Source organism: Rhipicephalus microplus, chromosome 5 (genome assembly GCF_043290135.1).
Source record: "Rhipicephalus microplus isolate Deutch F79 chromosome 5, USDA_Rmic, whole genome shotgun sequence".
Classification (NCBI taxonomy): Eukaryota; Metazoa; Arthropoda; class Arachnida; order Ixodida; family Ixodidae; genus Rhipicephalus; species Rhipicephalus microplus.
In genome coordinates this window covers 42,596,824-42,624,284 of record NC_134704.1, presented here as the reverse complement: position 1 = coordinate 42,624,284, position 27,461 = coordinate 42,596,824, and the positions used below count along the sequence as shown (strand labels likewise).

The 27,461-nt window shown below is 43.4% G+C and overlaps 2 protein-coding genes across 2 annotated transcripts; one reads left to right on the top strand and one right to left on the bottom strand.

The window, feature by feature from the left end:
- The first annotated feature begins 3,243 nt into the window (after positions 1-3,243).
- Positions 3,244-17,068, top strand: LOC119174651 (interleukin-1 receptor-associated kinase 4). The gene is made up of 9 exons (XM_037425642.2): positions 3,244-3,680; positions 3,737-3,897; positions 4,541-4,624; positions 6,241-6,475; positions 6,976-7,090; positions 7,152-7,261; positions 9,618-9,855; positions 11,313-11,465; positions 16,903-17,068. Exons 1-9 carry the CDS (start codon positions 3,478-3,480, stop codon positions 16,954-16,956), a joined length of 1,353 nt encoding a protein of 450 aa, XP_037281539.2. The 5' UTR covers positions 3,244-3,477; the 3' UTR covers positions 16,957-17,068.
- A 2,407-nt stretch (positions 17,069-19,475) lies between these two features.
- Positions 19,476-27,127, bottom strand: Arf4 (ADP-ribosylation factor 2). Its single transcript, XM_037425643.2, has 5 exons — positions 26,910-27,127; positions 26,369-26,559; positions 24,811-24,882; positions 24,583-24,708; positions 19,476-20,638 (listed from the first exon to the last, which is right to left on the bottom strand). The coding sequence occupies exons 1-5, from the start codon at positions 26,974-26,976 to the stop codon at positions 20,549-20,551; spliced, it is 546 nt and encodes a 181-aa protein (XP_037281540.1). The 5' UTR covers positions 26,977-27,127; the 3' UTR covers positions 19,476-20,548.
- Positions 27,128-27,461: the final 334 nt, after the last annotated feature.

Genomic DNA, 27,461 nt, shown 5'->3' with positions numbered 1-27,461 from the left:
TATCGGTCTCCCGTTTTATGATTCTTCAGGCACCTTTCTCATTCAACGTACTTGTTATGGCTGGCATACCGAATCTTCGGACTGACCATTTCAGCTGGACGGCTTCCTCACGTCAGTAGGACGAAGCCTGCAGTGGCATAGCCAGACAACACCACCTAGGTGGTGTTGAGCCTGGAGTCATCGGTTGGGAAACCGCGGTGGGTGATGGCGAAATCAAAGCTTCAATTTTAATGGAGTAATGAATAAATCTAGGTGCTATAATAAAACATTTTTAAATTTGAAACTGTGATCCGCAGGGATTAAGTGCGTCACTGACGTAACCAGAGAGGGGAGGTGCATGGTTCGAACCTTCCCCGAAATTTTTCCATTTCACATCCGTGAAAAGTGGAGCTTACGCAGACTCGATCAAGAAATATATATTGCGCCCAGGGCTCACACGTACTCACATTGACCAATGTTCTCTTTTTTTTCAACCGGACTTATTCGGATTCAGACTCATGGCCCGATCTGAATGCGAGTCCGATTGGGTCGTCTCATGATTGTTTGTCGACCTGTGTTTGTATTTATACAAGCACACATAGAAACGCACTAGCCTGCATGTACATAAAGTATGAATGACACCTTCTTTTAACCCCATCCCCCCCCCCCCCAAAAAAAAACAAACAAAAACTTCGTACTTAGAAGGGTAGCGCTAGTGGGCACGGACTAAACGAAGGCACAATGACACTCAGATGGACGCGCTGTAGCAACCGCTTGTTTTGTTGTTGGTTTGTTCTCGTGCTTCCATTCGTGTGTCAGTCTGCCTTGCTTCAGTCGATGTCCGCTAGCGCTATCCTTCCAAGTAAGAATTTTCAACTCGTCCAAGAAACATCACTTAAACAAACATCACTCTTAAGTAGCATCGGGCGATGCTACTGATGTACGTGAACGCTATTTGTGCTCGGACCGATTTAATCAAGGGAAGCTGATTAAATGTGCACCTTTGCCTGAGTGAGTTAGTGAGTGAGTGAAGAAACTTTATTCATGATGCGGCATGTTTGCGGTCCGGGCTAGACACCACAGGGCGGTACCAGGGGACATTGTCTCTGTACAGCCTCCCTGCAGCCTGCATGGATAGCCCATTTCGGTCTTGGACGTCCGAGCTGAGCAGCACTATAGCCACCACCGCTACCGCGGCTTCACGAGAACATGTTGAGATCTTGGGACATCCCCACTATATATGTTTATAAGAAGCCCTTTCTGGTATGCATAGTTTGCGTTTATTGTCCGGGTATAAGTGTGGCTAGTTCCTGTGGAGGTGCACAGGATTTGGGTAGGAGTTCGTAGCTGTCGATATTCAGATGCTTGATGCCCGTCTAGACTCGGGTGAGGTGCGGGAAAGACGCGCCTTGCTTCTCTGTAGTGATGTGTGTATTCAGTGTAGCACGTGAATCGGTCTTTGTGTGGTACGTCGGCGGCACCAGGGATGATCACCGGGCGCTATGGTTGGGTTGCGCGGTGAGTTAATTCTCGCGAAAACTCATGAGCCATTTCGTTCGGATTGCAAGCATCAGTCTCCGTGTGCGCCGGAAACCATATTAGGTATTAGGGTTCATCTACTTTTTGAAGTTCTTGGTTGTTAACAAGGATTCTGAGGGCTTGTTGTGAAATCCGTCCTTACATGAAATTTCTGATAGCTACTTGCGAATCGCTCAGTATGAAGGTGTGTTCGTTAGAGGTGATAGCCATGGCTATGGCTACCTTCTCAGCTTCCTCTATATTGTTTGTCATGACAGTGCACGCATTAATACACATGCCCGACGTGCCAATCACGACAGCAGTGTGAGACTTTGTTTCAGAGTATGGGCTAGCATCTACAAGAAGAGGTGTACTGAATTCGTGCCGTGTGCTTTGAGCAGTGCTTTTGCTCAGAGCTAAGATCGTCGACAAACCAAAAGCGAAAAACATGACCCCCGTTACCACCGCGGACCGCAGAAGACAGCGAGTAAAATCACCTTTGTCTGAATAAAACTTTTTCTTCAATCAGAAACCACAAGAAACGCCCCAGGTCGAGTCAAGCATGAAAAGCGGGTGGCTTCAAAGAAGCGATGATACCTGGTAGAAAATTATTGGCAATGCACACTTTAACTTGTCTACGCTAAACATTTCTAAACCATGCTCGACATATCTGTCGACAAAAAGAGGCAAGATATGCATGTAAAAGTTAGCTAACCAGAGTACTTGTTTCACGCATGTATCATACGCGTCAATCGATAACATTAGGGACCGAAGTGAAAATTAAAACAAAGGAACAAAGTCGCACACGGGCGCTGTTCTTTCTTCTATTCTGCTCTCCCTGTTTCACGATATGTTTTTTGCGCCTCATTCATCTGCACCATGGATGTATAAACACACGTGACGACTAATGAAGCAAAAGGCAACACGTACAGGTACAAGGTAGTATTTATTTTTCGTCAACCCTCTGTTCTCCCCCTCCAGAAAAAAAAAAAAAAGTTCCGGTTGCCAAAAGCTTAGCCAGGAATTTTCTAGTGAGGCGGGAGGGGTCCAATTATACTTTATGTATGTTCGTGACTGCGTTTGTGAAGAGTGTTATGCATGCACTCGTAAAATGTAAAAACATTTCTCAGAATAGTGACACCCCCCCCCCCTCCCCGCCTTTGTACTCACTGACGTTACCGTACATTTATAAGGTGTAAAGAGGGTCGACATTTTTATTAAAGAGCTATATTTACAGAATGCTGAAGGATTACTCGTAGTTTCTCCCGTGAATGCAGGCAAGCACGAGAGATAGGTGAAGTATGCCCCTTCGAAGTTCCCGCGCTTTCTGACCAACATCATGCTAGTTGCGTTGGCTGAATATTTAGGACAGACCTCTTGCATTTCCTCAACAAACTTGTTGCCTAAGTCATAAAAAGCTTAACGAAACTTTCGCGCTTGGAGAGGAGCCTATGCGTTGTGAATATAAGCCGAAAATCTCAAAGGCTCCCTGTTTCATCCTAAGATTAGGAAAAACTATGCGGAGTACCACTTTTCACATCTCTTTTTCATGCTGATGCGTTGTTGGGCGCCATAGTAACAATCTCTAATTACATATGTCACTAATCTACACAAAGAAAACAGTGTAAATTGTAGCGAGACCGAGACTTCAGCCGCTGCAGACATGAGAAACTTCGAGCTGCTGGTCTCACTCCTTGGATTCTCCGCTTTCATAGTTGTCACGTGACGTCAACTTCCGACCGGCTAATTTTCCCGCATACCCCGCTTGTCGCTTGTCGGCGATCGCAGAGAAAATGCTGATCGCCTAAAACGAATGCAAAGCGTCGGCATGCGACCCGTCAAATTATTGAGCGTAGCATTCTCACTATGGTGAAAGCGCAAAGGTACAAGCTGAAAACTTCGTTGCAGAGTCCATGAATAAGTGCGCGCGTAGAGGTTTCACCGAACCGAAAGTATCAACAAGTGGCATAACAAGAAGGAATGTTGCTTCAAGAAGTTGCCAACCGGTTCAGCGATTCGAACCGCGAAGTGAACGCGGACACTGAATTACGTTTCTTGCCCGATCAAGCTCGCTTGCGCTTGACGACTGTTTTAGATGCCGGAAATGGCTGGAGGGAGGTGTTGCACCGAATTACTCACCCAGATTACTCCGACAGACCGCTCTTCAACCCTGATCACGCAAGGTAACGAAATAGGTTTGTCAAGTTCTTAACAGTGTCCTAACCTCGAGCTCGCTTAGGGTTCTCGAAAACTACACGAGAGGAAGCCGCAGCGACGAAATACTGAAGACATGGAGCACCACGGGGCGCAATCGACCCAAGATATCCGACTTAATCGCCTTGCTAAAGCAGGCAGAACTCCACAGAGCAGCTTCGATTATTGAAAACGACGTGCTACAACGTAAGTATAAGAAAAAAATTTATTATGTGGGCAGCTTGAACTCGTGGTGCAAGGTTGGACGAACAGCCGAGCTTGTGGCCGACATAGAGTATTAGCCTTGCTAATATTTATGTCAGCCACAATCAATTACTTTCGCATGTATCTAATTGCTAATAGTGGACTTGGCAAGGGTAGATTTGCGAACATCTACGCAATCATCCCTTGATAAGTTCATTATTAGCAAGGTCTTAATTATACTAATTAGAAAGGTGCTCGCTGTACCTGCCCCGGTGGCTGTCTTAATTCATAAGGCACAGATATATCTATAAATGTCTACATTGCACATCCATCATGTCAACCTCAATAGGTGTGCTGGCCACAGGCCTAATTATCCACCAAATTACCAGGCGATAAGAAAAATGTACAACTATCTTCACTTCTTGAAAGTATGTTGTCAATAGAAAACCGTATTTATTTATAGTCTATCCTAAAATGACAAATAGAACATACGCCGGCCAAGTTATTGCGTCGCCAGTGCTAGGTACAGCTTAATTTTCTGGTCACGCGAAAAGGCAGAACGACAACTTAAGCTGCACCGCTGCTTAACAGCTTCGGAATGTGTTTGAAGCAAATTTCAGCAATAGTTCACCTCGCAAATTTACAGAGGCACCACGCAACGATGATGATAATCTAGACGAGCTGAGTGACTTGGGACCACCACCCGCCCCGCCGTCCGAAAATTACCACGGTAAGTTAACACGTCACCTGATGTTCCTAAACACATTTACACTGATATAAAGCAAGTTCAATACGAATTAAAGTGTGTGCAAATATGTTCTTGTAATACATATACATAAATATTCACACACAATGTAGAAAGTACAAGAATAAAATGCTAGTAAATGCAAAAAATAAAAGCTGTGATGAAGCATACGAGCTCAAATTCCAGTAGCTAAGCTTCCCGTGCTGTTTCAAAGTAATTTGTTATTTTGCTTAATCGCAGAAAGGAAGGAAAGAAAGTCCAAGTCATCTGCTATGTTGGTCAATCGTGGCATATTGATTGAACAGTTTGAAGGGTCTAACTAAGCAAGAAGATGGTGATATACATGAATGTTAGATAAATGCCAAATGTTTAGTGGGACCCACACTAAAAAAAAAAGGCTTCTGCGGTGTGATCCAAAGTGTATGTGTTAGCTCTTCTTGAGAATACAGCCTACGAGTGCTCAAAGCTACGCTGCTCCCGAAAGTTTATACAAGCAGTAAAGTAGAGTACGCTCTTGGTCACTGCAACGATAGAATGTGTTTGTCTGGTTGAGCCTTGCATCGACAGGTGATGCTACTAAACGGACCGCTCATGTTTACGTTTCGTAGTTCTGTAAGCACCAAGCTTGTCAACCAATACATGCATACTTTTCCTTTTTTTTTAAATATTTATAGGCAAGCACACCTTTACGATTTGCACAAGTATCATAAGCCAGCGTCAGGCAAACATGAAGAACAAATCCAACATCTAAGCTAACCAAAGCACCTCTATCTACTACGTTGGTGAATTTTTGGCTACCAGACTTCCCATTTGTATTTTAACCTTCAAAAAGGCTATGAATATGAAATCAGTCTTCTAACTTATTAATCAGAACAAACAGACAATCATGCCAAGAAAAGTACAGAGTATGTTATTTATGCTAATTTTAATATAAAAGTGAAGCGAGTAAAGTGGATGAAGAGTGAACTTGTCACTGGCAAGGACTGATCTTGGAACTTTTGAATTCGAAGGATGCAGGTTCGTTCCCTGCCAATGACAAGTGCGCTTTCTTTACATTGATAATATAATTAGTAGAAATAACATCTCCTGCACATTCCTTGACATCGTCATGTGTTATTTTTTATTAATATTGTGTCTGACGAAGAAAATGAGCCCTTAAAGTTCAAATTCTTTCCTTGTTCCAACTTTTGTAGTTTCAGTTCATTTTCGTTATGATGTCATTTCACTCAAGCAAGATTCCCAATCAGCGCGCTCGCTACATGCCTAGGTGGCTAAATGGCTGAAGTGTTGAGCACATGGATTGAATTCCAGGCCACGGCAGTCGCATTTCGATGAAGGTGCATGGAATGCAAATACGACCATGTATTCAGATGTGGCTGCACATCCGACAACCTTGGGTGGTCAACATTAATTTTGGGTCTCCTATGACGTACTCCATGATCATGTGGTGGTTTTGATTGTACAAACTCTGAATTTACCTTGATCTTTGATGCGTGTTTCATAGTCGATGTTTCCTACAGGATGTGATGACCCACCTCAACTTGCCCCCTTAACCGCACGCCGTCACATAATAGACAGTCACACTGTGTCTGATATTTCAGATGAGGTTTTGGACAGCGTAATCAACGAAACGCCACGGTTCTGGTACGACGACCTGGCACGAGCAACTGGCAACTTCTGTGACAGGCCATTGTCCCTTGGTGGCTTTAAAATAGGCGAGGGAGCCTTTGGAGTCGTGTACAAAGGCACATTCCCGGACGGTACTGCTGTGGCTGTGAAGCGCATGAAGGATTCTCTTCCGGAGCAGTTTCTCACTGAAGTAAGACTGCTACGAAGGTGAGAGATGCTCTGGTCGAATCATAGAGTTTCCTTATATTAACTAGATGGGACTCTAATGCTGCGATCGTTCAGCGGCCATGGGAATGATGGGCAGTACACAGATTTGCCTAGCCTTCGTACTTATGATGAATTGCACTTGTGGCTTTGTTTACTGCTGTGTTCGCTTTTGTTCTGAAGGAAAGAATGGGCCCTTTTGAACTTTGTGACCTGATTTCAAATTGCAAGCCTAAAATATTTAGGTGGTGAAGCACAATCGCTGAACATTTGCTGATTTTTGTTTCGTGTTAGAACAGCTCCAAGCCACATGAACACATATGGAGCCAGAAGTACCAAGATTAGACAAATCCGTGTACTACCCATAATTCCCATGTTCGCTGAAGCTCCATGCATTGCAGCTCCCATAAACTCTGTCACCAAAGTTCCCTCTAGTGGGTTTATAGGAAACTCTATTGGTCCATCTTCAACTTGCAATGGCAGTGTTCTTATTTTTCATCCAGGTATTCCCATCGAAATTTGCTGCCTCTCATTGGAATTTCCCTAGACGGGGCGGCCAGTTGCTTGGTTTATGAATTTATGGAGATGGGGTGCCTGCAGTCGTGCCTTGCGAGAAAAGTATGCCGTTTGTTCATGGTGGCATCATTTTGGCAAAACAGCTCACTTTTATCACTTGCAGGATAATCCAATGTACTGGAAAAGGCGTGTGACCATACTGAAAGAAGTCGCTGCTGCCATCAATTTCCTGCACACTTGCACACCCTGTCTTATACACAGGGATGTGAAAAGGTGAGCAAATTATTATTCAAAATACATGTGTTCAACCGAATTTCATTGAGCTGGCTATGCATAGAAATTTGGAAACACTAGGGTACAGCTGTGCCGATACAATGAGAATCACTATGGTAGTGAGAGTTTGACACAAGGTGCAAAGGGGCACTTTAGCACGAAAACTCTGTGCTTGCTTCCAAGGTGACTAGGTGCCATCTTCCTTCCTGTATCTGCCGTGTGTACCTGAGTGGGCGACCTTTCGCTGCGATCGTGCTTAGTGGGTTGCACCAAAGTAAAAACGAGAATGTGGCAGTGTAGGTGGCATCAAGTGTTGGAAGTCCTCCCAGAGTCTTGCATTGTTTGCTTTTAGATCATCATAATTTATTAACCCTTAAAGACCTATACAAGGCATAAGGGGGACAATATTAGGGACATGTAATGACACAAATGTATTTATTATGATTGTAAAATCAAGTTGCTTTGAAAACATATGACCCAGATTTGAAAAAAAAATTATTTGGAGGTTTTTTTGCCAGTTAGGTGTGATATTTTGTTACTCATATTACATTTTTGCCAGCTCTCCAGGTCCATTTAAAGTTTATACTTGCCACAGTGAGTCCTGGAGTACAAGGTCTGTAGCATTCCAAAACGGTCATAGCTGGTTGGTTTTAGCAACAGTTTCTGTGTTGGCTGTGTTATGATTATATTGAACTCATTCATAACCGACTTCTTTGGGATGGCTCCGACGTAAAATGCATACCTAGTTACTGGTGGTCAAACTGTGCCATTTCTGCCATTCTACTAGAGTCCAACATCTCTATGTCTCACTGTGTCAAGTCCAATATAAGTTGCACCAACTGTGCCAAAGTTCACAGTTTTGGCCTCTCACACAGCATCTGCGCGTTCTTCGCCCAAAATGTTGTTGGCCATGGCCTAAAAAACCTCTAGAGCTTTTTTCTATTGCGGAATGCCTCCTTGTCCCGCGTTTCACGAATATATCAATAGAGCACACTATACTGTCTAGAAGAACCTGTTTGCGGCAAGTTGGTGCCAAAGATGGCTTCACAGGTTATTTCTGGTGGAATGTTTGAAACATATAGATAAGACAGAAAGTAGAACTCCTCCATCTCATTTCCCTGTCTTTTATTCACATTTCAAGCACTGCGTCATAAATAACATGTTCATCAAACATAAGAAGTGTTGTCGCACAGAGAAACCGTATCTGTCATGTTCACCTTGGTCGCTAATGCCTCTCCAAAATGCACTTTTCGAATATTGCGGTGAAGTCAAGTCGTGGCATTTTCTGCGTCAAATGCTGTTCTCCAACTCTTGGTGCTCTCTCTCTGTGTCTATTGGAGCAGCATTTTTTGTGCTCACAGGGATAATCATCTGCAGGAAACAGTCGAACACTTACTGCTGTAAATAATCTCAATTTTTCTGCTCCAAGCTCAATTTTTATGCTCCAATACTGTTCGAAATTGCTATCATTCCTGCTTCAAAACTGCTCTAAAGCACAATTATTGCTGTTCCAAATGTTATTTTCTTACTACAAAAATTGCTCCAAATACTAAATTGGTTGGACAACCAGTGCATAGCGAAAGCTGATGATTTAGTGCTACTGTGCTACCATCACAAAGAATTACTAGTTATTGTTATTATTGATGCAGTAGTAACATGACCACTAAACACATTCTTATTACTTCTGAAAGATGGGAGCTGTCTCACAGTCTTTAGTGGATCGGTCTTCATATTATCACACGTGCGTGGAGAATTTTCACTGCAAATGTAAAAATTAAAGGGCCCCTATATAACCAACGAATACACAAAGCACAAGTTCAATAATTCTTTCCTGCCATTTCCTCTCTTTTTGCCACAGTTTGTGATGCCATCAGTCTGTTCAAGGGACGTCAATAGGAAATAAGCTATCAATAGGTCGAATTTGAGGGATGTCAGTTGTGGATTGTCCCCTACCTTGCTATGCTGTGCTGTCACATGCTTGTTCAGCCTTGTCTCGCTTGACTATTGTGTGTGGTCGACTGACTGCATTCTGCTTTCGTGGATTTTCGAATGCACAAGCAAAGGTACTAGCATGTCGCTGAAAAGCATGAAATCCTGACAGGCTCTGCACTTAGTCCTGACGGTGCCCACACGTTTTATAATAAAACAAATGCCAAGAAGAACGAAAAGAAAACCACTCTCTCATCTTTGAACTCGGATTGTTTGAGGGTAAGGGCAGTTTTGCAACCAACAGCTAATCAGTACAAACAGTTGTGAATTCATTATTGAACCATTCAAATACATTCTACGTGTGCGCACAAATTAGGCAAAAAATTCTCTGTTACAATTGAAATTGCGTCTTTTTTTTTCTTTTCAGTGCCAACATACTTCTAGACAGAAACTATACTGCCAAGCTGGGGGACTTTGGACTCACAAGGCAGATGTCGGGGGACAGTACAACAAGAACAGAGATTGTAGTAGGAACATCTGTCTACATGTCACCGGAAGCATTCACTGGCACAATCTCCCCCAAGATGGACACTTTCAGTTTTGGCGTGGTGATCATGGAGGTGCTGACGGGTCTGCCCCCATATACGAATGCAAGAGGAGACATTGTGAGTAGAGTTCCCCTTTAGTGCACCCCTAAACCACTCTGACGTTGATGTTTAGTAGGGGGCGTGTGAATAGTTAAATCGCACCTTGAATTGAATCAAACTGTGCTAAATAGTGGCCAAAATAATTGTATGTGAAATCAAATGCACAAAATTTTATTCGAAATCTAAAGAAAGAACAAAGAAGTGAAATCTGCTGATGTTCTCGAGCACATATGCACAAACCTCATTATAAGAAATTTGCATCTTACACGAGAACAAGTTTCCTATAACAGAAAATTTGTTATAAAGGTTTATTCTTGACCCTATATCTACTGCAAGACTGCTTTTTATTTGCTTCATTATAACTGATTTTTCGTTATATCTGGGCACGTTATATTGAGGTTTGAGTGTGATGCAGTGAGGGACTGCTACTTACAGATTACCCATTGTCATGCAGAAACACAAGCTGTTCCACACGACCTCGCTTGAGGCTCTGTGATATTACAGTGTTTCCTGCTGTTGAAAACATGTGCTCGCTCAATACCTCACTAGTAGGGACGGAAAAGTATATACTGCAAAACAATTTGAGCAATGCTTGGATAAAGTCCAGTTCCATGCTCTCCTATTTTCAGCATTTCAAAGGATCATTGTTGTCTTGGGGTCAGAGGCTCAGTGAATTATTTTTGAGCATCTTGAATACAAAACGTGTGCTCACCGTGCTGGTTATTTTTTACGCTTGCAGTTCGACAGTCTTATAGACTGTTCCCCGACTTTGTTTGCTAGAGCCATGACGTGCGGAAACTACGAAATATTCAAAATAAATATGCCATCGCTTTTGAACACGGAGATTGGTGAAAGTTTTAACAAAATGCCTACTCTAATGACGTTAGTTTTAGCCACTTCACCCTAACAAAGTTGCACCATTGGCCTTTGTCACCTTTTAAATAATTGTCCCATCAAATAATTAGAAACTTCTAATATTAGCTATTTGGTAGTTAAATTGAATTATTAAATTATGTATTATTAATTTGAACTCCAAACATGAATATATTCACACACACATAATATTTAGCTGTAGCGTTTTAGTTGTCCAAGAATCTACAATGAACACATAATGGTGGGAATTTTGTGAAATGGTGTCAAAATGGTGGAGTTACACGCGTTTCGTGTTCAAAATGCAGCACCCACTTCTTCCGTTCTTTCTTTCACTATGCTCAGTTAATTGCCTCTTCTCTCCTCCTCTCGGGAGTCTCTTCCTTGCACGGCGACGTAGAACAGCTGGAAGCTCGTGTACTTGCTAGCATATGAATACATTTTCCTGATGTCACCATCAACGTCTTCGACTGGCGGCATCTCGGTTAGCATTGGGGATATTGGTAAAGTCCAGAGAAGAGCACAACATGGCTATGCCACTGCTGCAATGTATTGTGTTGTTTACTACTACAAGGGATGGTAAACGACATGTTAACCATTTGCAGCTATCCTACTTGAAGGACACGTATCCCAACGACATCACACCGGTACTGGACACCTCGGCCGGTGTGTGGGATCAGGAGATGGCACGAAAGGTCTACGAATTAGGTGATTCATGCGTCAGGCTTGAAAGGCGGCAGCGACCTACGATGGAACCAGTAAGTTCATACAACGCATCCATCTCGAAAGCCATGGCTCTTTTTTAAAAAGTGGCTTATAAAATCCTGCAGACATGCCAACGTAAGAATAATAGGAAGTGCCATGCATGGATTTTCTCACTTGGCTTCCGTCAGCTAGGCAGCTTTGAAAATTGGTTATGTATTCAAGCAAATATTGCATTCTAAAAGCAACACATCACAATGGTTTAAGCATGTTGACAGGAACCGATTGTCTTGCAGTGTTTCGATTATCCATCTAACAAGGTTTTAATGAATTTTGCTCAAACTTTACACATGCAAATTCGAACGATGACAGTTATCCCAAAATCTGGTGTGGTAATAAGTCATTAAAAAGCCAGTTAGTCACCATTTATTCGTTCAATTACTATTATGGAACCTTTAATTGAAATTGTTTGGACATATTTTACACTATAGTTGGGTAAAACTTAAAAAAGTTCAAAGAGGGTTCGGAGTGTCCACGCAGCCGGCAGCCAATTGCCTGACTAAATAAATAGTCCTCCCTGTTTCGATGTTCGAAGTCAGTGTACATCAGTTTTAGAAAAGGTAAAAGGTAATGCTGTGTAGACTTTTACCAAAGTTGCATCCGAATAGAGAAACATTAAAGTTGGGACACAAATACTGACACTATCTGTGTTACTTTTCTTAACTGATTTATATTGTTACGTAAAAATGACACGAGGCGTGTCTTTTAGAATCTATATTGAAACTGATGCGTATAGCATCGACTAAGATGGAGGACAGCACACACAACCGACAGACCACTTCCTAGTTGTTGTCTTCTGACCACTGATATGTCAGCTACGTAGCAATTTCAGTTCGTTACTACGCACTATGTCACCAGCAACGCAAAAACGCCATGAGCCGTCTTTCTTTTTTACTAATACCACGGGAGATGCCTAAAGGCTCGATAATGGTTCGATAACGTTTTTCGTAAGCATTTTGGTCACTTCTTTCTGAATCACTTCTCGCTCGGATGCTGACACGCGGTACGGCTGACGGTGAATAGGCGCAGAGTCACTAGAGTTGATTCGGTGAGTGACAATTTTAGTCTGGCCCAAGGGACGATCGTCGGTGTCGAAAATGTCACTGTATGAGGCCAAAACCTGGCAGAGAGCGTCGGCCTGGTGAAGCCAAAGCTCCAATCCAATAATGTTTCGAAAAATAACATCCTCTGTGCTGGGTGACCGTGAGACTTCGCTTCGATCAGGAGCAGATACAGCGACAACACTGACAACGTCCTCTGTTATGGCAGTTAGCTGGGCTAGAGACACCTGGCAGGGCAACACTTGAGGGGTGGAACCAAAGTTAGGGAACGGAAGGAACACACAGTTACCCGCTATGGTTGCAATGGTATGGGGCACAGTAACACTGCGCGTCAGTCGAACATCAGTAATCCGCGTGATGATATAATCACCGTCAGGAACGCGAGGGGCCGATGACAAAGGCTCGTACTAGACGGCTCGAGGTGGCAGGCGAACGAAAGTGGTTGGGCTCAAGCGGCTGGTGGGCTTTGCAGAGTAGTCGACAAAGATTGGAAGATAGAGGCTGAGGGTACCAGACGAACAATCAATTAAGACCGAGTGTGCCGAAAAGAAATCAAGGCCAAGTATGAGGTCATAAGGACAGCAGGCTAGCAAGGGAAAAAGGACCACGGCGTGACGACCGGCAATGCTGACACGAGCAGTGCACATTCCGAGTACTGGTACAGTACGGCCTCGGCAACACATATTGCCTGCGTCGTAGACGGCGTCATAATCTTTTGCAAGCGGCGGCATAGAGAAGCGCTCATAATAGACAGGTGCGCACTTGTGTCAATGAGGGTGGTCACAGGAACATGGTCGACATGTACTTCAAGCAGGCTGTGGTGCATGGGAAGCGTCAGTAGAGGATTTTCGGCCGTCATTGGTATTGCAGCTTCACCTCTATAAGCTGCAATATCTAGTTTTCTTGCTGCGGTCGTCCAGAGAAGCTCGGCAAGGAAAAGCGCCGAGGTGGCGGAGAGCGGGATTGGCGACGTAGCGGCAATGGGGAGCGAGAGCTGCGGCGACCGGACGAAGGGGCGTCAGTGTAGCGGCGACCGGGCAAAGGGGCGTCAGTGGAAGGCTCGTACGATGACGACGAATAGAAATTGAAGGGTGCGGCCACTGAACGTCGAAAGGTCGTCAGGTGCATGTGCACAGAGGTAGAGAAGGTCTGACGTGGTTGGTTTCACCAACGGCGGCGGCAATAGTGAGAAACGTGCCCAGGCTGGTGGCAGGAAAAACAAATAGGCCGGTCGTCGGGTGTTCGCCATTCCAAAGGGTTACGGCATTGTTGGAGGTGAACGACGAGCGTGTCCTGGGGAGTAAGACGGGACTTCAGGGCGAGTCAAGGGACATGCTGATGGAAGGCCAAGGTTCGAAAACTCCTACCTCGCCACAGCTTGTATTAACGCCACTGACAGCTGTTGTTGGTCAGCGGCGAGCGTTGCAAAAACGGGTGGCTAAAGAGGAGCTGGACAGGCAGCTTCGATTTCCCGACAAACAATGCGCGTGACGTTGTCATACGTGGGGAACTGGCGGGCGGCTTCACACGATGAGGTTGTGGCTGTGTTGGGCAGCCAAGTGAATCGCTGAGTAACACAGAGGCTCTTGGCTTCTTCAAACCGCCGGCAATCTTTATTGATGGCGTCAACGGTGGCAACGTTGTTGTATACCAGAAGATTAAAGGCGTCGTCTGCTATGCCTTTCAGCACATGGGCCACTTTCTCAAACTCACTCATGTGCTCGTCAATCTGGCGCCATAGGGTGATGACGTCGTGAATGTACGCGACGTACGACTCCGTCGACGTCTGTGCACGAGGCGCCAATTGATTCCGCGCTGCGATCTGCCGCCCAATGGTGTCGCCAAAAAAGGTCGCGGATCTTCTCTTTAAAGGAGTCTCAGCTTGTAATCTCCGCTTCGTGCATCTCGAACCACACCCACGGTGAGCCATCGAGGTAAAAAAGCACATTGGCAAGCATAAGAGTCGGGTCCCACCTATAGCTTGCGCTGACCCATTCGTACCAGTTGATCCATTTGTCAACGTCAACGCCATCCTGACCGGAAAATACACGGGGATCACGAGCAGGAGGTAAAACGACATACGTAGAAGTCACGGAAGGGGCAGGTGGTGAAGACAATGGTTGTTCAACCTGTGACATGGTTGGACCTATGATGATGTGGCCGTTGCGGAGCTTCGTGATGAAGACAGGGAAGTACCCAGCACGTCCACCACAAAGATGTTACGTAAAAATGACACGAGGCATGTCTATTTAGAATCTATATTGAAACTGATGCATATAGCTAAGATGGAGGACAGCACCCACAACCGACAGATCACTTCCTCGTTGTCGTCTTCTGACCACTGATATGTCAGCTACGTAGCAATATATTCAGTTCCTTAATACACACTATGTCACCAGCAACTTCAGAAGCACCTTTAATTGCTGTTGCCACTATAACCTTGTTCAAACTTAATAACCACATTTTTGAAAGCAGTTGGGTCATTCCACGCCAAACGTCCCAGCCATTTTGGTGACCATCTCAAATATATTCGAAAACATCGTGCTGATTTACTGCATTGAAAACAGTGAACTGCTAAAATATTTCGGAGAGAATATTTTGCTCACAAAGATGCCTTCTTGACTTCCCATAAAATCGTCTGAATGTAGTTTACAAAAAAATTTATTTTGAAAGTACCACTCTTTCTTTTTATACCAAATTTGTTCTACATATTAAGTAAAGGTGCTTGTGTAATGTGTTTGAAGCTTAGTAATATAGACATAATTTTTCTGTCGCATACACCTCCAAAAATTTTGCCAAAATGTGTTATGTTTGCATTTTTTTTATATTGCAATATTACAATTTGTTTAAGCATCTGAGCAATGAACACTTACTCCACAGACAGTATATTTTGCCTAAAAATTATTTTTAAACCCCTAGAGTTGTTATACTATACAACGAAAAAATCATTGATTTCACAAAATTGTCATTTTTTAAATGAAATAATTTTTGAAGTTTCCCATTAACGGCAATGGAACTTCAAGGTGGAAGCTGTCGTTAGCGAAATGGGAAGATAGCCATCAATGGGAAACTTCAAAAATTATTTTCGTCACTAAAACGAAAATTGTAATGATAAAACTTGCCATATGATAAGAATTGTTTGTTTGCTTTTGATTTAGGTATAGGGATTGCATTTAAATGTGGACAAAAATGACGAGTTTGTGAAATGAGTGATTTGTTTCTCGTAAAGTTTAGCAACTTGGGGTATCTAAAAATATTTTTATGGAAAAAAGTCAAACACATCTTGGCTGAATTCTTGGAGGCGTGACAAAAAAATTGTGCCTGTATTGGTGAGCTTCAAAAACTTTAAACAAGCGCCTATACGTAATATGCAGAACAAATTTGGCATAGGAAGGAGTGGTACTTCTAAAATAATTTTTTCTGCGAACAGAACCCACACGATTTTCTGGGAAGTTAAGGCACCTACGTGACCAAAATTTTTTGCACTCCAAAATATTCTAGCAATTCACTGCTTTCAATGCCGTAAATCAGCATGATTTTTCTCCAACAGATTTGAGATGATCGCCAAAATAGCTGGGACAGTTGGCATGGAATCACCTAATCAGTTTACAAAAACCACCAACTGACAAAAACTGGTAAGTAGCAGATATGAGAGGCAATGCCACTGCAAAAAAATGTTAAAATGCAGTTCAAACCACACATAACAAAATCTTGCCAAACGTCAATCTACCTTGTGGGGGTGCCGACACCTTCTGTAAAGTTGTGTGCGCCTCGTGGCGCACGTGTCTCCCGCGCAGAAGTCGCATTCAGGAGTCGCAACTATCACACGGTAGGTGGCATTGTGTTCGAGAGTGTTGATCAACGCTATCATCATTATAGATTGGTAGCACCAGCGGTGACCGCTGGAAGCAAGCCTTGGTGGCGGCAGGAGAGAATTTCGAGGGTATCTTTTTGGCTGGTGGCGTTTGGTGCATACGGTTGTCTCTCTCAGTGAGACCCCGGTGCACGGCACCGCGGGCTGTCTGCCGGGGGCCCTTGTTTGTCATGTTGTTGAGTGTTGTATAATATTGTGTAAGAATGTCTTAGCGTGTTGATCACGATCGATCTTATAACAATTCGGCTGACGATATCGTCCTTCTCAAAGTAATAAAATAAATGTAAGTTGTCTGGGCTTGGTTTGTACTGACCGCATCTGCTGTGTCCGTTCACTCCAAGAGTGTGGTCGCTCTCCATTTCGAGACCCCACAACGTACAGTACAACTCTGAATTATCAAGAGTGTTGAAATTATTGCATCATCAGATTTTCTATTGCCACGCAAAACCCTGTTATAAGGGGAGCATGTACTTCAATCTTATATTGTTTTTTGCACAGATTTACGAAGAACTGGTGAAGCTGAATGACATGCTGAATGGCCCTATGGATTGAAACGTCACAGGAAAGACACAAAGTCCTTGAAGTGAAGTGGGCCTCAATGGACAGTGTTGTGTAAAGCGTAGTGTCAATGTTTGTACAAATACAAGAAGTTCTATTTTTGCAAGTGTTTCTACCGTTCCACATTCACAAGCAAAAGATCACTGATTATGATACTTTCTAAAGCAAATTGAAGAGCAGCTCTATGAACGTTTCACGTTTGGGAGGGGGGGGGGGGGGGAGAGTTTGCCAAAAAAATGAAGTCTCTGCAGCGTGAATCGTGTGCATTTCTACTAAGGATATATGCGCTTAAAATTACCGAATGATGGTTGAACGATGTTTTACATCCATTTCGAACACTACACAGCGACAATTGCAAGACAAAGGTACACACTATGTGTAAGCACAACTTATCACCTGTAATGGAGGTGAAAATGCTGGTGGTTTTGGGACGTTAAACACCACATATCAGTCAATCAATCAACTTATCACCAGTAGTATGTCGAAAGTTTCAGTACACTCACTGACTCTGCCAAACGTGTGGAGGGCAGGGACATATAAAGGCTGTATTCGAAGACAAATGGAGTGCTACTTTGCGTGGTGTGCAGTTTGACGGGTCAATACTGAATCAAATAATTGATCATGATGTTGTCAAACTGGCTGTTGATGATTTCGATTGACTAGCAACACAAGAATGAGCACACTATACGAGGTCATAGCGCATGGAGTTTTTCAGTGTACCGGCTTCTATGCAGTGGCTACACTTGGCTCTGGCTACTTGAAACATAAGTGTTGAAAGTGCACTACAACATGAAAGAATGCAAGCTTATGTGAAATGGCTTTTGTCGAGAGCTTAAAGTGGCACATTGCGACTGTTAGCTATGGTGTGCCACCACAGCATCATCTCATCTCGCTGATGTGCAGTAAACTGCAAGAAATGGAGTTTATGCTGTTGGCATGTTCAAACGACAACTAAATTTCATGCCGTCTAAAAGGTCTAAAACAATTAAGAGCATCAATACAAGAAAATGCTACGCACATCTACAATGAACAGTACCAGACGCTACTGTCTAGGCAGAAATGTCAGACTTTTACCAACAACTAAATAAATGTGCTAATTTATTTCATGTATGTCAAAGCACTGCGAAATGCCTTGATGAAAATTGACACTGCCATTAATACTAAATGGCACCATCAATTTCCCGGTTTTACAAACCAGTCAATCAGCACTAATCAATAGTAGTGATCCAACAATATGTATCAGAATACAACCCTTGGTAGCATCAAAGGAAACCAAATACTATGCCATGTGGCTGTGTTCTGTTGATTAAAATGCATGAGACAATTCTCCCTCGCCCTTTCATTTATAACTACACTTGTTCACTTTGTAACGTCGAAGGACATAAGAGGGTCAAGGCATGCCAATGTGAAATGTAAGAGCAGATGTCAGAAAGCTACACTCAAAATCATTTCAGTTTACACAACACTATTGCTGCCTATATTATGTCCTATTGTAAAGACATCAAAGCAAAACTGCCAAGTCAGAAAAATGAATGAAATGAAACTACAGGAGGCACCACCAGCCTGAAGTTACTTCAACTCACGATGGTGTGAACTATCACAGCATCCCCTATGGCCCACGTAAATGATCTGTGAATGTCTTCATGAACAGTTGGAAGTCATTAGAGGGTCCCTAAACCACCAGAGGTCAAAATGTAGTTGCAGTAAGGTAGTTGTGTACGAGTCTACAACAAACACATAGCCCCTAGAACTTTTCGAAACAGTACCGTAATAGCACAGTTAAGACTCGTTCAACGATTGAAACACTGTGATTGCTCCTTTACACTCTTTCGTTCGCTGGTTCCCTCTCCTGAAGCTGTTTTGCCCCTATTGCCCAGTGCCTCTCCCGGTCTCGCTTGGCATACACCATTGCCGACACGCGGTTCAAAACAGTCTATTTCTGTTTGCTGCAACATCAACTCAGTGCGTGTTGTCTAATCGCCGTAGCCGTGCTGGCCCATGCTCCTACAAGTCGTGCAAGAATCGACACTAACCCACAGGCCTTCAAAGGATCACCAGCATGATTAATCCTTACAGTGACACACAGTTAGGCTAGCCACCCTGAAGCCATGCCAGAGCACCTACATGCGAGATGAGCCACTGAAACACAACGAGCAAGGAGCACAGGCAGCTGCTTGCAGACTAACCGGAAGTTGTTCGCCCAACTGCAGGAGAGCCTGTGCTCCGCATCACAGATTCAACTTTGTGGCATCCTACACGTCAACATGGATGCCGGAAGGGCCGAGAAGAGAAAGCATTGTTTCTTCGAATTTGTGGCACTCCCGCAGCTTGTGGTGCTGCCACCTGTGGCATTGTTGATCATGACAAAAGTCTGCACACGATGCACACTTGCTTGAAATGTTTTCGTGCTCTATAAGGGTCAACATCCTTTTGATTTGATCAATATTCACCCTGCCGACATTTGGAAAAGATGTCACGGCACTGTGCAGTTCTGCAACAAGAAACAAGACTCATTTCGTCCTATACTTTATTACATGACTTGTCAGGCCTAGGCAACATGACTCTGGAACTTAGAACAGCAAAATCAACCAGACAAACAGAGGTGCAGTTATCACAGGTGCCAAAAAAGAACAATTTTTTTTAGTGTCAAAAGTTCTTCAATGTGGCAGAAATTCAGAGAATCGAATAACCACGTCATCACCCCAAAATTTTTTTAAATTCTTGAACACACATGCAAGGCTTTGATATGCCACAGAAACTTGTGCGACAAGAACATTTCATTATTCGTTATATGATGCCTACATACAGTCAAGTCAGGTTGGTCCCATAAATGCCCGACAGATCAAGTACAAACAAACGAAAAAATCTCCCCTACCGAGAAATATGTACAAGTAAGAACACACAGCAGGTCACACGCACAATCTAGGTAGAGCTCCAACGCCATCAAACAAACAAAATACAGCACCTGAAAAGTGTAAACTAAAATTTTAAGATGACTAACTTTTTGGTTTGCTTCCTCCGTACGTGCATGTTGCACAAAGAAAAAGACTCGAAGGACTGAAATTTTATGAAGTCGCAGCCATCGCTACCCGACGACAAATGCAGCAGCTTGGAGTCGGATGCACCGTTACAGTGTTTGAAGTTGTTTCAAACACAGCCCCAGGAAAACCCAACTATTTTCGCGAACTTAGCACAGTAAGAAAAAGAGAGGAACGATAATTTATTACTGCCCAAACACAATGAAAAGAGAAAAGAAAGTGCCATGCTTCGAAGAACAGCATGTCAAGTACAGTTTCCTTTCGTCAGTGCTGTTTGCTCAAATTTAAATAATGAAAAAAAGATATTACAAGCAGCACTGGTTGAAAAAGCTGGCTGAACCACCAGCCGTTTGACAGCTTCCAAAGCATCTCCGATCTCCGGGTGCTTCTTGCAAAAGCACGAGGAGATGGTGCGGCGAAAGCTTTCTTCTGTACTTTACATGATGGCAGCTGCCCCTCCCCCCTTTGCAAATAGTTTCTCCTCCTCTTCTTCAGGAAAACTGGTTGCCGCCCTAGGCCTCACTTTGTTGCCTAAAGGGAAGCAGGAGTTACTTTGCTTTCGAGAGCTCGTTGGAGAGCCAGTCAAGACCTTCGTAGAGACCCTGTCCCTGCGTTGCGCAAGTTGACTGGATGTACCACTGTAAGGAAGAGAGGCATACGTAAAAAAAAAAGAAGAGTAGACCGCATAATGATTCAAAACCATAGTGACTGCCTCAAATGAAACGTGTTTAGGACCACGCGATTTCAACTGAAGTAAGGCCATCGTGAAGCTAGACCAAGACTTCTATATGAAGTTATCATATAGGACACATACCATGCATCTGGTATGCACAGATGCAAAAGTAAAGCATATTAGATGTTACTTGACCATTTGCTTGAGCCAAAACATTGATTAAAAATTAGAACAATAAACAAATATGTGGCGTTTTACATCCCAAAACTACGGAAATTTTGACCACCTGGTGTTCTTTAGCGTTAAGGGAAGTTAACAGTGGACATGTGTTGAGCATTACCAGATGTGGTACAGCAGTGACTGCAACTTCTGCACTTTCTTTCACATTGATGCACGAGTAGAATGGAAGCATCATGCAGAGGTTCATAAAAGGCAAGCTAACTTCCTCTTATTCACCTTGTTTCCCGTTATGTTATCTGCTCAATTACAACTACTAAAGATAGCTGATATTGCCAACGAAATGTGCAGGTGTGCAAGATGAAGAAGAAGGAAGTAGAGGAATGGGCGCTTGAACTGCGTTGTTCGGCGAACCAGACTGCACTTGACCCACAACTGAGCTGCTCCTGATCTACTACTCTTCGCAGCACTCTTTTGCAACAATGTACTCGCCAGAAAGCATGCAACCATGGAAGCTACTCTTCACATCATGGCTTGCACAGTGCACTATGACGGATGTATTCGAAAAAAGCACCTGATTATATACGAAACTACTCACATACAACTCTAACAGCGCTTATGTTCGGAGCTGTCCCTCTGTGAACATCATCGAGTGCAACAACAAGTTTGAAGCCCCAAATACTGTTTCGCTCGTGTGCTTCTGATTTGAAAAGCAGTGACTCTCCTTGCAATGACCAGTGGAAGCCATTCCCTACCAATATTGTTGCAATGTTGAGGAGCAACATAATCAAACTCAAACCACCGCCACAGTATGTTTAATATTAAGTTTCGCTACTCAGCAAGGCAGAGCATACAAAAAGCATCAACTTTTAATTAGTATATCAATATGCACACTTTAGAAGCTAGTGTTAACATCAAATATGTACATTCAAAACCTTCATCAAATATAAAATATTCAGGAACTTGGAACTAACCAGATGCCACTTCTTGCACCTATGTGGTAGAGGCTTGCAATTAGTAATGGTGTGTATAACTATGCTTTCTGTTAAAAGTATCAGAAAAAGCAAGCAAGACTGAGGGATGGTCCAGTCAAGATGACAAAAAAACATGTGCCTAACCTCAGTTACACTAGCTTTGGTGATACAGTAGAACCTCGTTAAATTTTATTGTGTTATTAGAAATCTTGGGTAATATGTATTGCAAGTGCAGTTCAAAATTTTTGCACACTAATTTGACCGAATAACTGGCATGGCTAGTCTGCCACTTTCAGGTTTATTTGCATAGTTGGCCACAACTTAGTTGCCTATGCTTGGATGCTGTGGAAAACGCATGACTGCCTGACAAGAATGATAATTCTTATGAACAAGGAGACTTGGATGCCAGCAAAGATTTCTATAGTATGTGTGGAACTGTGACCAGAAACAAGTCTGTAGCCACACGTCGTAGCACTCTGTAATTAGTCATTGCTCAGCACGCAGTAACATTCAAAACCTTCACGCAATTAAGCTGGCATTCCTACATGTCATCACCAATGCATGATGGATAGATCAAGGTGTTATACTTCACAAAAAGGCGTGCCGCTGCAATTTAAACCGAATGCTGCTTGATTACGATAACAGCAAGCAGTATACAATTGACCTCCTCGGGGCCATACAACTCATCTTTAGCAAAGGGCAGGTTTGGGCTAGTTAGCACTTCATTGAAACTTCTACGGCGCAAATATCGGAGATGACAGGCAAGGGAATGCGACACACGAGTGCTAATTTCTAATTTTTATTATTGAAACACAAATGTAACAGGAACTGTGTGTGTACCTAAGCAAGTTCACATCAAAAAAAAAACATAAGCTTCAGCTCTCAAGATACACAACAGTAACGTGCAAAAAATTAATTCAGTTGTCACTATCAAGAGATACACCTAAAAAGCATAATTCTTTCTTTAAAAGAGCAATGGAAGGCACACTGATACAAGGGCTCACATCCTTGACTATCTCTGTTGCTTCTATTATTTCTCACCTTTTTTTTGCTGGCATGAGCAAAGACCACTGAACATTTTTCAAATTATGGTGTGCCACTGCAGCTTTGGCAATGTGTCGCCATGTGACCATGCAAACCTCCCTGGACATGCTCTTTGAGGCAGTCGTTTAAAGGGACAATAAAGGCAAGCATCAAGTCGATGTTCATTGCTCAAATAGCAGTCCAGAAACCTTGTAGTGCTACTTTTGTCCAAAGTGCTTATTTTGAAATTAAATCATATTTTAGCAGTCCACATCGCATTAGCATACCTCTTACCCGCTTTAAGTGGAACCTTTCACGTCCCTGTTGCCGTGCTCAATGTTGCCCGGCTTCACTGTGCTGTTGCCGACACTAATAGCAGCAGAACGAAAAAAGCGGGAGCCATAACAGCAATAACAACCATTGAACAATTTTCTGTCATGGCCTCCGAGATTGCAGGCGTACTAGGTCCTGCTAGATGGCACGACCTGTCCAGTTTAACCTAAAGCCCCTTATTATAGAGAAAGCAGCGACACTCTCCGCCATATCCTTTCCAAAGTGTCCAACTATCCTCTCCCAAGTGTCCGAACCTAATCTATATCCTCTCCCGAACAGCCACCGTACTATGTCACGCTGATAACACACGCGATACTTGTCGCAGCCCGAGAGGCGGGAGAGGATTATGCACAGCGCAGCGGCTCGGTTAAAAGAATGGCGGTACTTTCCTAAAAATATCCAGAGATTTTAGTTTAACCAGGCAAAAATTGAACTTTTGAACCACTCGCACCATTCTCCATAGTAATGTTTGGTCGTTTTTATTGGTTTTTTTTTTATGAATCAAACAGAAACGAACAAACAGCATTTTAATGTGTCTCTTGATACACAGAAGACTTTATTTAGTGCAGATAGTTCGATTACTAGTGATTAATTGTAGGCTGTAAGTCTGACGTCATTAGAATCATTTTGCAAATTTCCTACGCGTGGCACATGTTTTCGTGCATTTACATTACTTTCTCAGTAAGTAGGACACTGCTGTTGATAATACTGTAGTTTTAAACATTGTCATACATTGAGCTTTGCTTCTGACATAAATTGTTATTCGGCTTTATTGTTCATTTAACAAGTAATTACAGTGTGACAGAAGCGTTGTGTCGCAAGATAAAGAAAGAAAGAGGTGTCGGTATGCAAGTGCCGAGACAAATTACTGGGGAAATTTCGCAAGTAAGAACAAAAGGCTTGCCGTCATTCCTCATATTCACTGTGTCTCCCATAATTTGAAGAAGGTGGGCCACTTCACAAGATGTCAAGGTGGTCATGTCGGCAGCCATAACATTATCAATTGAGCCTTTGCAAAATGACATGCTCCGCACCCAAAGAAAAGTGCACGTGTTCCACGAAGCATCATGCACCCTTTTCAGAATGCTAAGAAGCCGTTGTGTATTAATTTCCTTTTATTAACATGTGGCAGTAGATATGAGCGACAGACCGGACGTAGCTTATACAACTGGCTCAGGGGCATTCATACAATATCGTCATGGCTTTGTGTACGTTAAACGTCACTGTTCATGAATAAAGGCAGATGAAGGCCACCGTTATTCAATGCCGCTTGGCAGCACAGAATCCATCAAGAAGGCATTAACAGCCCAGCTGAAACCATGTTTACAGAACATGGCAGCCAACCACAACCAATCAGGCCTACAGTAAATAAAGGGGCATAAAATCAGGCAATTACACTCACCCTTCGGTTTCTCAGCTGGTTGAGGCCCAGTTTTTCAGTGAGTTCTCCTACAGGCATGGCATTAGGCAGGTCTTGCTTGTTGGCAAAGAGCAGTAGGATAGCATCTCGCAGTTCATCTTCACTCAGCTACGAAAAATATTTAAGGAGAATAAGACCAGTCTCAGTCCATCTGAACTACTCTTTTTTCCCCAATACAAATGCAACCACCACACGACAAACTTGACCCACCATCTTCTGCAGTTCATCCTGTGCCTCGGTGATTCGTTCCCTGTCGTTGCTGTCGACGACAAAAATGAGTCCCTGAAATCGAGGCAAAATAAAATTGCCAATTACACTGCCGGAGATGATGTCAAAAAGCCACACAGTGGAATAGGGGGTATGAAGCGAGCCTTCATCCGCAAGGCGGCTACACTATTGCCACACCGCTTCGAAGGTCCTTTTATACACGTGCCCCACTGTCCGTGCAGGAGATTATCTGGAGGTCTCTAGACATCCAAGTTGCTGTACAGAACTCTGACACAACACATGCAGTGAGCGCGTTGACCTCCAAAATGGCAAGTTTGAAACTAGCGACCATTGCGGATGATGTCAAGTGCACACCCCTTATACAAGGGCCGACATTGAAAGGCTCCAGATTTATAAGGAGTTGCTTTGTACACAAAAGCAATCTACAAGCATTTTTAAACATCACCAGACAGGACTCTAAACCCTTGACACCATTCACAGCTATGAAATGCCACAAGGGGTACTATGTGAGCCTCATATGTTAGTCTGTCTCATCCTTGCTTTCTGCACAGCTTTCTAGTAGCAATTTCGTGCCATAGCAAGCAACAACTAGGCAAAGTTCTAATGTGATAAAAGTAATCATACATAATAAAACCAACTGATTCCTGATAAGGTTCTAGCACGACAATGCTATATTAGACTCCCTCAAAGTCAAGCCGCACCCAATGCAATTCATCAGCCAAGCGATTATGGACATCTTTCTTCCTGAATGTCACATTTTTGCTAAAAGCTCCTCGCTCTACAAACCTTGTGAAACCCATTTACATGCATGAGAACGTAACATAACACTGGGAGACAACACCTTTTGATGCCGTGCCTCGCATAGGGTGCATCAAAGCACATAGCATCACGCCTCATGAAGGTGTATCCCTCGTGACAAAAGAAACATAATAGAATTTTCTAGAAAAACATAAAAGTCAATGGCCCATGCTGCATGACATGTTTCAAGCCATGTGCCATCTACGCATATACAAGTTTTGTTAGCTGCTCTTCATTTTCAAAAATGATTAACCATGAACAATAGGCGCACATACACGAAAAGTATGCACTGCATGCCGACACGGATGAAATGTCAACTGCTTTAAATGCATTTTTTTCATTTTCTGGTTTAAAACACTCAACTAGAGAAAATCTGCTTGCTAGCCAATAATCAAACCTATGCAGCATATTGAATGCACACAGCGCACGTGTGTATTGAGGAGTTCCAGTAAACAGGCATCCCTTTTCTTTTACGAACACCTGTGACAACGCGCATCAATGCATAGAACGTGTCACAAACGAAAGCGCTTTTGTGTGAAGCCACGCCTTCTATGCACGGCCACTCCCTTTCATCACCTTTGTACGTAATCCGTCCAAACGATACGGAGTTTGTGCTATCGCCAATGTTTTCAGTAACGAAGTCAAGCTCCCGAAACAGCGGACGTCGCGTCATGCAGTAGGTTCGCAGCACCCGAAACCAAACTCGGGGTCCGAAAGACGTCGAACGCCATCGCTACCTCACCTGCGTGTTTTGGAAGTAGTGTCTCCACAGCGGTCTGATCTTGTCCTGTCCTCCAACATCCCACACGGTGAAGCAGATATTCTTGTACTCGACAGTTTCTACGTTGAAGCCGATGGTAGGAATGGTAGTCACTATTTCACCTAGCTTCAGTTTGTACAAGATAGTAGTCTTTCCGGCCGCGTCGAGACCAACTGTAAACAAACGACTCCAGGTAAATTAACAGCTTCTTCAAAGCATACGCGTTTGTTCACGCACGAGCATACACAAACAAAGGGCAAGTTACACCGCTTAAACGACGGAACAGCCGCTTACTTTCGATCTTATTCATTCAGCGGGTTCCGGACACCTACGCCGGCCCAACAAAGTCAACACGGGTAGCCCTGTAGCTCGTTTGAAATGCCTGTCTCCGCAACCAACGTTACCCGACAAAAAGCACGTCAATGAACTCGCTAGCAAACGACGGCAGAACGTCTTGCAAAATTAAAGGGCCCCGATAAACATTGAATCATTTAGGCCTAGAGCGCAGGCGGCATTCACTCACCCATCAGTATACGAACTTGCTTCTTCCCGAAAAGACGCGAGAACAAAGACGACAGCGTAAGTCCCATAGCTGGTCGATAATCCGGGCTGACCGTATGCACTTCACACAAGAAACACCACAATTATTAAGGCAACCGCTTGGAGATTTGATACAAAATTGTTCCTTGCCACGTCTCTGTCGGGGCAAGCGAACAGCGCAGGTGTGACGTCATGTACTACAAGCAGCCTCAACTTCCTCGTCAACAAAACGGAGAGCGCCTTGGCGGCGCTGCAAGCCGGTTTATTATAGTTCGTTATAAAGGCTTTTATACCTCGTGCGTTGAAACATAAAAAAAAAAAAAACTTTTCAACCGCTTCTTGAGAGGCCATATAAATGCGACCTCAAGAGACTTAAGTAAGTGAGATATTGTGCGAATTTTTTTGCACAGTCAAAGCATATGGGGCAGAGAAAACAAAAAACAAAGCATTAATATTGTCCGCACCTTGGCGCAACACACATGTATTCACGCCTTGAAGCGACCAAAAGAAGAAAAGCAAAACAGTTTCTAACAAT

Coding starts and splice junctions, on each gene's coding strand:
- LOC119174651 (XM_037425642.2), top strand. CDS start 3,478: ATGTTGCTTCAAGAAGTTGCCAACCGGTTCAGCGATTCGAACCGCGAA. Junction 3,898..4,540: donor TGAAAACGACGTGCTACAAC/GTAAGTATAAGA, acceptor GCAAATTTACAG/AGGCACCACGCAACGATGAT. Junction 11,466..16,902: donor AGCGACCTACGATGGAACCA/GTAAGTTCATAC, acceptor TTTTTTGCACAG/ATTTACGAAGAACTGGTGAA.
- Arf4 (XM_037425643.2), bottom strand. CDS start 26,976: ATGGGACTTACGCTGTCGTCTTTGTTCTCGCGTCTTTTCGGGAAGAAG. Junction 24,883..26,368: donor ACTACTTCCAAAACACGCAG/GTGAGGTAGCGA, acceptor CCTCGATTTCAG/GGACTCATTTTTGTCGTCGA. Junction 24,709..24,810: donor AGGATGAACTGCAGAAGATG/GTGGGTCAAGTT, acceptor TATTTTTCGTAG/CTGAGTGAAGATGAACTGCG.